At 52.9% G+C, this 9199-nt stretch overlaps 1 protein-coding gene across 1 annotated transcript; it reads right to left on the minus strand.

Moving 5' to 3' along the window:
• Positions 1-5682: 5682 nt before the first annotated feature.
• Positions 5683-7256, minus strand: LOC109762800 (thiohydroximate-O-sulfate sulfur/sulfate-lyase (nitrile-forming) NSP1). Its single transcript, XM_020321675.4, has 2 exons — positions 7045-7256; positions 5683-6819 (listed from the first exon to the last, which is right to left on the minus strand). Exons 1-2 carry the CDS (start codon positions 7072-7074, stop codon positions 5866-5868), a joined length of 984 nt encoding a protein of 327 aa, XP_020177264.1. The 5' UTR covers positions 7075-7256; the 3' UTR covers positions 5683-5865.
• Positions 7257-9199: the final 1943 nt, after the last annotated feature.

The following is a 9199-nucleotide window of genomic DNA, read 5'->3' on the forward strand; positions in this document are numbered from 1 at the left end:
CCAAAGGAATTGCCTGACCGGCTTAAATTTCAGATTAATATTGAGAGTGTGCTCAGCGAGTTCTCTAGGTACACCTGGCATGTCAGAAGGTTTCCATGCAAAAATGTCCCTATTCTCACGGATGAACTCGATGAGCGCGCTTTCCTATTTTGGATCCAGATTGGCACTGATGCTAAACTGCTGAGAGGAGTCACCTGGAACGAAATCAACAAGTTTAGTCTCATCAGCTGACTTAAATTTCATTGCCGGCTCATGCTCCGTGGTCGGCTTTTTCAGAGGTGTCATGTCTGTTGGGTCAACATTGTCCTTGTAAAACTTCAACTCCTCTGTTGCACAAACAGATTCTGCATAAGCCGCGTCACCTTCCTCACACTCCAAGGCTATCTTTCGGCTACCATGAACCGTAATGGTCCCATTGTGACCCGGCATCTTGAGCTGTAAATATACGTAACACGGCCGTGCCATGAACTTGGCGTAAGCCGGCCGCCCAAATATGGCATGATACGGACTTCTTATCTTGACCACCTCAAAGGTCAATTTTCCGCCCTGTAGTTGTACTCATCTCCAAAGGCCACTTCCAGCTCGATCTTACCAACTGGATAAGCCGACTTACCAGGCACCACACCATGGAAAACAGTATTGGACTGGCTGAGGTTCTTATCAATCAACCCCATACGACGGAAGGTCTCATAATAGAGGATGTTGATGCTGCTGCCTCCATCCATGAGCACCTTAGTGAACTTATATCCTCCCACCTGAGGAGCCACCACCAGGGCCAGGTGACCCGGATTATCAACCCGGGGAGGGTGATCCTCCCTACTCCACACAATAGGCTGCTCAGACCATCTCAGATAGCGTGGAACCGCCGGCTCAACAGCATTCACAACCCTCTTATGAAGCTTCTGATCTCGTTTACACAGACTGGTGGTAAACACATGATACTGTCCACCATTGAGCTGCTTTGGATTGGTCTGGTATCCCCCCTGCTGCTGTTGATGACCCTGGCCGGACTGCTGATTAAAGCCCCCTTGAACATTCTGACGATTGAAATTTGAGCTGCCGCCTGGGCCATGAAAGCCGCCAGCGCCTGAGCCGCCGCCCGAGCCATTGTTGCCATTAAAGGCATTGGAATTCTTAAAGGCTTTCATGATTGTGCAATCTTTCCATAGATGAGTAGCTGGCTTCTCCCTAGAACCATGCCTTGGACAAGGCTCATTCAACAGCTGCTCAAGCGTTGGGCCTGAACCGCCGGCTCGGGGAAGTGGCCTCCCCTTACGTCGCTGGTTGTTACCCTGTGAGCTGGCATTGGCAACAAACTCTATGCTGCCATCAGCCTTACGCTTGCTACCTCCTTGGTTCGCCGGGTTATGCTGAGGGCCCTTGCCATTGCCGTTCTTCTTTCCCTTCCCTGTCCTTTCATCATCTGATGCGGGGTCCTTGGTACTATCAGAGTCGGCGTACTTGACGAGAGCCGCCATCAGCGTACCCATATCATTGCAATCGCGCTTGAGCCGCCCGAGTTTCATCTTCAGGGGCAGGAAACGACAATTCTGCTCCAACATTAAGACTGCAGAGCCGGCATCCATCTTATCAAATGAATGTATTATCTCTTTGACCCGGCGAACCCAATGTGTTGTAGACTCACCCTCCTGCTGTTTACAGTTAGTCAAATCCACAATTGACATAGACTGCCTACAGGTATCCTTGAAGTTTTGGATGAACCGGGCTTTCAGCTCAGCCCAAGACCCGATAGAATTCGGTGGCAGCCCTTTCAACCAAGTGCGGGCAGTCCCATCTAACATCATGGTGAAGTACTTGGCCATTGCCGCTTTCCTGACCTCCAGCAATTCCATGGCCATCTCGTAACTCTCGATCCAGGCTCCAGGTTGTAAATCAGCCGTGTAATTAGGTACCTTCCTAGGCCCTTTGAAATCCTTGGGCAGACGTTCATTGCGGAGAGCCGGCACTAGACAAGGGACACCTCCAGTCCTCGTAGGGATACCTACGTCGATGGAAGTCGTCGGATAAGCCGGGGGTGGCTGGTAAGCCGTCAACGGAGGCACCTGCTCCGCCTCTTGTCGTGCCCTGTCTTGGTCTACTGCGTGAAAGGCTCCGTTATGAGCCGGGCCGTGGCCAGGAGGCAAGTCATGGCGTCGGACATTACTTGAGCCGCTCGCTGATACCATGTGCCTGCTATAACTCGGGCTCCGGCCTGGATGAGGGGTTGAATGAATCCTGTCCCGGCTATAAGAATATGCCTCTTGCTGCGCCAGAGCCGTCTGAAGGAGTTCTCTGACCCGGCGGGTTTCAACCGCCGTTGGAGAGTCACCATCAATTGGGAGAGCCGCCAGCCGCGCCGCCGCGGCAACCATGTTTTCCAACGGGTTGGCGTAATGACCCGGTGGTATTGGTACGTACCGAGGTGGGGCAGGGTTCACCCGGGGAGGTCCCATCACTTGGGGCTGAATTGGCGTCCCGGCCCCGGGCACTATGATCTCTGGCGGGTTACTAGACCCTGCACCCGGCGTGTTGAAGAGGTTTCGAGGATCGTAAACCGGAGGGAGTCGAGATTGGGCCTTTTGATGCCTCCTTCTCATGACCTCATTGGACGCGTTTTGATCCATCGTGAGCCGGAAGGACTGTGCCTGAATCAGCTGAGTCTGGGCGTCGAGAGCCGCCCTCTCCGCAGCCATCCTGATCCCCTCCGCCGCCAGATCCTCCTTGGCTTTTGCTAGATCCAACTTTAACTGTGCCACCTCCGCGTCATGCTGAACTTGATCCGTCGGGGCAACCGTAGCGGTCAACAGGACCGTCATCTTGTCTGTGAGATCCATCAGCACCTGAGCCGGCGAGGGCACAAGGCTCCCTGACCCGGCGGCGAGGTTTTGAACAGGTTGTGCGCCGGCCATGAAGATTCCAACCCGGCTCGGCGGCTCAAAGGGGTCCGGAATGTTGTCGCCATCGGAACAACCACTGAGCCGGCCATCTTGAAGTTGATACAGCGAGTTTGACTCATCCGTAGACGACTCGCCGTCAGAGCCGGCGGCCGTCTCATCACCAGATCCAGATTCTTCAGAGAGTCCTCCATGGACACATCCCACGAAAACATGCTTCAAGGCAGGTAGAGCCCGGGCGGGTCGTGCACGCTGAGCCGTCTCGATGAGATCGGCGTAGAGATCCGGCTCAGGGCCCGGCTCACCAATCTTGCCAACGAAGACATGAATTCCGCCGAAGGGGACCCGGTACCCGTACTCGATTGAGCCGGCGTCGGGGTCCCAGTTTGCGTCGTCGATGTAGAGCTTGCCGCGACGAATCTTGGTCATCCGGCCCACAGCGTATCCCTTGAGCCCTTCGAAGCTGCCCTTCAAGAACTCAAATCCACCGTGCGTCACCCCCACGGTGGGCGTCAACTGTCGTGGAATTGTCACGGCAGATGTCCTCGTGCAAGGACTTAGTCGTGGAGCCATCGCAGCTAGGAAGCTTAAAGGGGTTAAACGGGACAAGGAACACGAGGGTTATACTGGTTCGGCCCCTTACGGTGAAGGTAAAAGCCTACGTCCAGTTGAGGTGGTATTGATTAGGGTTTCGATGACCAGGAAGCTTAATTGCTATGCCCGGCTCTCGACTTGATCTTACCCGTCCCTAAACCGCCGTCGGGTCGTCCCTTTATATAGAGAGGTTGACACCCAGTGGACCTCAGAGTCCCGGCGGGCTCATAACAGTGTCCGGCTCGGACTCTTAACTATTCTTGCCTTACACTACAAGTTTCACCCTAACGGCGGTTAACACTACGGGCCTTAAGCCATCTCCGGGTCTTAAGCCCATGATTGACCCGCCGTCTTCAAGTTTGGTGCTGGGCTTCGCGTGATGACCATTATGACGTAACCCGGCCCCTCCTGGGTGGGTGACTCTAACGGTTATATCCTCAACACCATCGAACTGGCATCCTGAAGGAGAAGTCACTCAGGTGCAAAGCCAAGAAGAGTACTGATAACTGGGGTAAAAGCACATGCAAAACACAGAAAAATCAGAAGTGAATTTGCCATTGTTTATACAGAAAAGTTACTAAACTTGCCAATGAGATAACTAGATAGGTAGAATTATCATACAAACGATAGTATGATATGGAGCAAAAAAAAGGGCAAAAAAATGCCATGGGCGTGAGCAAGTGAAGGATCAAAATTGCCATCCCCATGGTTAGAAATTGCCATGGAGAAGAAAATATGTGATTTATTAACTAAAAACAAACCAAAAATATGAGGCTAGAAAAGGAAGCAAAAGACAAGATACAATTTCCCATTGTTTCTACATAGATCACGAGTGGACTTGCCGTGATAGGACCGCATAGGTAAAATTAGCATACAGTAGGGGACGTGAAAAGTTTTGGTACCTCCTTTCGAGGTTGTTTATCGGCAGCCGCCCCCTTCCCTCTCATGTTGACAAAATCATCGCCAACATCAGCCGCGCGATTCCTAACAATCTTGAAGTGTAATCTACAAAGGAACACAAGCTGATGCCTTCCCACCCACCCAGATTCAAGGCATGGAACTCGCAATATGGGTTTGTTGCAACAATTATACTGTAGGGGCCTCCCTCACAATCTTTCTGTTGAAAAAAGAAAGAAAGACAAACACAAAAGGCACGACAAAAGTTACCATATGAACTACATAAAAGAGGTTAATGCAAAAATTACTGACGAAAGATGACAAATCTAATCTGATCAGGGGAGCATGGCAAAATCTCTCATCACACACATAAGGACCATGGCAAAAATTTGCATTAACCAGATGAGGAGAGCGTGTCAAAAAACTCCATCATGCACATATGGTCCGTGGCAAATTTGTATTAACCAGATAAGGAGAGCATGGCAAAAATGGTGGTAATTCGGCAACAACAGAACAACAAATTCAACTAAACCAGCAAAACTAGATTCAAATTGGGATATAATTGCCAACCCCTAGACTCAAACTGGGGATAAGTTCGCGCATAGGGAACCAACTCATGCAGTCCAAAATCGCCAAAAGCGAACCGCGCCGCTTCCCATGGCCTCCGTGCGGCCGTGGCTTCACCACCTGCTACACTGATTCCGACGAGCACTTAGAACCCTTCCCGCCGCGACGAGCACATGATAGGTACGACAACGCCTGGGAGCCCCCCCCCCCCCCAAAGCAACCGCGAGACCTCTGTTGTGTCGCCGCGTTGCCCCACCAACACCCCCCCCCCCCCCCCCCCCGGTCTCTAAACCCTGACACACGTCGCGGAGCCCCCGCCATGAAACAAAGCAGAAACGGCCACCCTAACCTTGAGCAACCGCTGAAATCCCCATTGATTCCCCGATGGAGAAAGCTAGCAGAAAAAAATGGCGGAGAGAGAGGACGTCGCGCGGGGAAGGGAGAACCCGATGCCGACGGTCAACCCCGTGCGAAATCGCCGACGACGATGAAGAACCACTGCGCGTATCGCATGCGGGCGGACACGGAGAGGGTGAGTGGGGCAGGAATTGGGGGGAGGGGTGTGTGTGTTAAGTGGACGTGTTTGTGCGATTGCTGCCCCACGTCGAGATTCTTGCATGCCAACCACGAACGGTCGATGCAGACAGAGGCGCAAAATGTCTAGAGCTGACGTTAGTACAGTAGCATTTGGATTTAGTATTAGCCATGAGATCTTGGTCGCAGAGCAATGTAAAACACCCAATTCATCATTACTACTACGAGTACTATTATTCTTCATTTATTACATACACAACATAAACACAAGATGCAAATCATCTACTATGACACACAACATTAACAAAGCAGCAAGTTCGTCGCAAACCCACTCCAATTGCACACAGAGCTGCGGGCACCGCCTAGCTGGCGTGCTGACTCAAGCTAGAAGCGGAGTGAAGAGGAACATGTCACCAAGCCGGTCGTTCGTCGGCGAGTTGCCGCCGTAGACAAGCATGCCTCGCCGGCCGTCGAGCGCCCCCGCCGAGAACGCGCACCAACCCCGAGGACCGGGGTGGTGACCGGACCCGGCGTCATCCAGCCTGACCCACGCGCCGGTGTCGGTGTCCAGCACGAAGGCCTCGGCGGAGAATTTGCCGGCGCCTAGATGGCCGAGATCGCTGGGGTCCACCTCGCCGCCGAACACCACCACGTGCTTCCCGACCCCGGCGGCGCAGAGCACGCTCCGCGGGGTGGGCTTGTCGCCGGTGGTGTCGACCACGGCCCACTTGCCGGTGGCCGGGTCGTAGGAGTGCACGTCGTCGAGCTCCGCGTCCCCGGAGAACCCGTACACCACCCACACCTTCCCGCCGGCGAACGCCAGCCCGGGCCCGCCGCGGGGAGGGCACGCCGCCCCCGGCGAAGGCAGCTCCTCCCAGCGCCCGGCGGCGACGTCGTAGGCCCACAGGTCGTTCAGCCTGCCGGCGTTGCCGCAGCCACCAAAGACGTACACGCGGCTCCCCTCGCCGTCGGCCACCATGGAGTGGTAGCTCCGGTGCGGCGGGCCGTCGTCGCCGGAGGAGAGCAGGGTCCAGGTGCTGGTGGCCGTGTCGAAGGAGTAGAGCTCGTTGAGCTCCGTGTGGTCCTTGTCGCGGCCGCCGAAGACGAACACCGTGGCGCCGACGGAGGTCATGGTGACGCCGACGCGCGGCGGGGGCACCTCGCCGGCCGCGTCGAGGGCGGACCAGGACTGGGCCTTGAGGTCGAAGGCGTACATGGTGTTGTCCACGGGCAGGCGCGGCGTGAACTCGCCGCCGAAGGAGTAGGCCGTGCCGCCGACGAGCGTGATGGCGTGGGAGCTCCTTGCTCCCGGCCCAGCTCCCTTCTGCTCCAGCTGTGTGATCAATCAAGCAAGAAAATCTTGTCAAGAAAGAGATCACCTCAAGGATTTCAGAACAACCGAATACCAATCACCCAAACCAATTTCTTCTAATATGAATTGCATAGATCGCATCGATACAGCAAGTGAAGAAGCAAAACATGTCCAAAGAGGGGAGAGGAAAACGAAGATGGAGTAGGAAACAAGGGGGAATTGAGTTGGAGAGGCGAGGAAACACACCAGGAGCCAGGTGCTGCCCGTGCCAGCCATTGCTACGGAGAAGAAGCTGAGCCTGAAGCTGGAGCTTCTGCTTCCTCTGCTCCTCTACTGTGTGCCTTTGTGTGTGTGTGGGGAAAGTGATGATTGGGGTCACTTGTTATAAGCTGGTCGTGGGGCATGAATGGTGCCATCCCTAGCTCAGTGAACCAATCTATCTAACCACTCCATCCCAGCCAAATTACCGTGGAGCCCTGAGCCCTCCCTAGAGAAATAATCTCAATAACGCCACTGTTCATGTTTGGCGTTTGCGCTGGCGGGACATGAGCCGCCGTACTAGGAGCAGGACCCTTGTCGCCATCCAGAATTTCGATGATATCACTGCGGCTCTGCAACTTTATTTAACTCGGCCTCCTTGGTTTATATCTTGAGGGATCCATAGGTACCTGCATCAATCCTGGTATTTTAGTGCACCCGTGCATTTGTTATTTGAGTAACGAAACTGCTTCACAGCCGACCCACCATGCACGATGCATGAACGACTAACCATCTGATGGATGTGATGCACTTGGTTCCTTGATTCGATGGCTGGATGTGAACCATTGTGCACAAATCGTGCATTGAGTGTCCTGTGTATAGCAGCGTTGTTTGAGTAATCCTACACTTACGAAAGAATTTTTTTTTTGGCGAGAAACGAAAGAAGTTAACCTAATGTTACGTGATTAGGCAGTTGGTAGATTTTGATTGGTGTTAGGCAGAGGCGGGGCCCACCCCCACTGGAAATCGTCGGGGGTGGGGGGGGGGGGGGGGCAGAGAATTAGGGAAGGAAGGTTTACGTAACCTCTTCGTAGTCCTTTGTAGGTGTAGGATTATTGTTGTTGGTTTGTCTGCAGTGAAGTGTTCTCCATTCGATCAAACATGGAAACGGGGTTGTTAGTAGGCTATTGTACGTACTCAAGGGACCAAACACTCTAATGCCTAGCCTCGGTTGACAAGGAATTTAGGGGGGTTGGCAGGGATGAGGAGGATTAAATCCCTTACAAGTCAAAATTCTCTCGATCTCTCTAATCCCTTTCAGAAGGGATGAAAGCGAACATGGCCTAAAGCATCTCTAATCCATCTTTTTCCAGGACACCTCAAGAGGGGCAAGGGTTCCTGCATTTTATTAAAAAGAAGAGAATTGCCCCATTAATTAGGGATAATCGGGCGAAAACTCGATAAACACACACACACACACACACACACACACACCTACCACACGATTGATAAGGGATAACCATGCGGAAACCCCAACCACACGATTGATAAAGGGACAACCGTGCAAAAACTCCAACCACACGATTGATAAAGGGACACTCATGTAAAACCCACAACCATGATAGACCTCGCCACCCTCGAAGCACCGAATGCCACCAATGCGAAGCAAAGCCACAACCCAACCACATAGGGCCATCGCCGGACCGTAGCCCGGGGCCGCTGCCCCGGCATCCAACCAGCAAACTCGAGACCGCCGTCTCGACCTCCTCCATCCCATCAACGAGGCCAAACTACATGGCACGAGCACTTGCCTTCACTCTAGCAAAAAAACGAGTACAACCTTGTCGTAAGTCCTCATAACTGTTTTTGACAAATGCCATAGTCAAAGATAAATACGGCCAATAGTATCATCTCATAGAGAGACTAATGACGTTTTTTTACTATCAGACTGATGATGTCCAAAAGGCAAGGGCCATGTCATAGCTTTTCCTATCAATATGAGATCTAATTACGAAAATTTCAATGTGAGGAGTGCAATGGTGAAAACAGTTTGTAATATGGATGCTCAGTGTAAGAGATATTTCATTTAAAAAATCACGTACTAGTCCTCCCATCCCCTCTGATCCCCGAGAGAAAAATACATCAAAACTCAAGTGGCACATCTTGTCGACGCCGGAGGAGTATAGAAGTAACCCTTTTTCGCGAATACGTAAAAGGCTTGCGTATCATTGCATTGATAGGAGGGAAAAAATAGCAGTTACAGGAGTAGCCTCACAAGAGCGTACGGGGGAGGGCATCAGTGAAAGCTACGGTGGCACATACAAGGAAAAGGGGTGTGCACAGGCCCATGGATAGAGTAGCTACGGGAGGAGCATGTTGCTGAGCCCCTTGGCTCCGGCGGCTGCCCAGCCGCGAGCGTCTT

Source organism: Aegilops tauschii, chromosome 5, assembly GCF_002575655.3.
Source record: "Aegilops tauschii subsp. strangulata cultivar AL8/78 chromosome 5, Aet v6.0, whole genome shotgun sequence".
NCBI lineage: Eukaryota > Viridiplantae > Streptophyta > Magnoliopsida > Poales > Poaceae > Aegilops > Aegilops tauschii.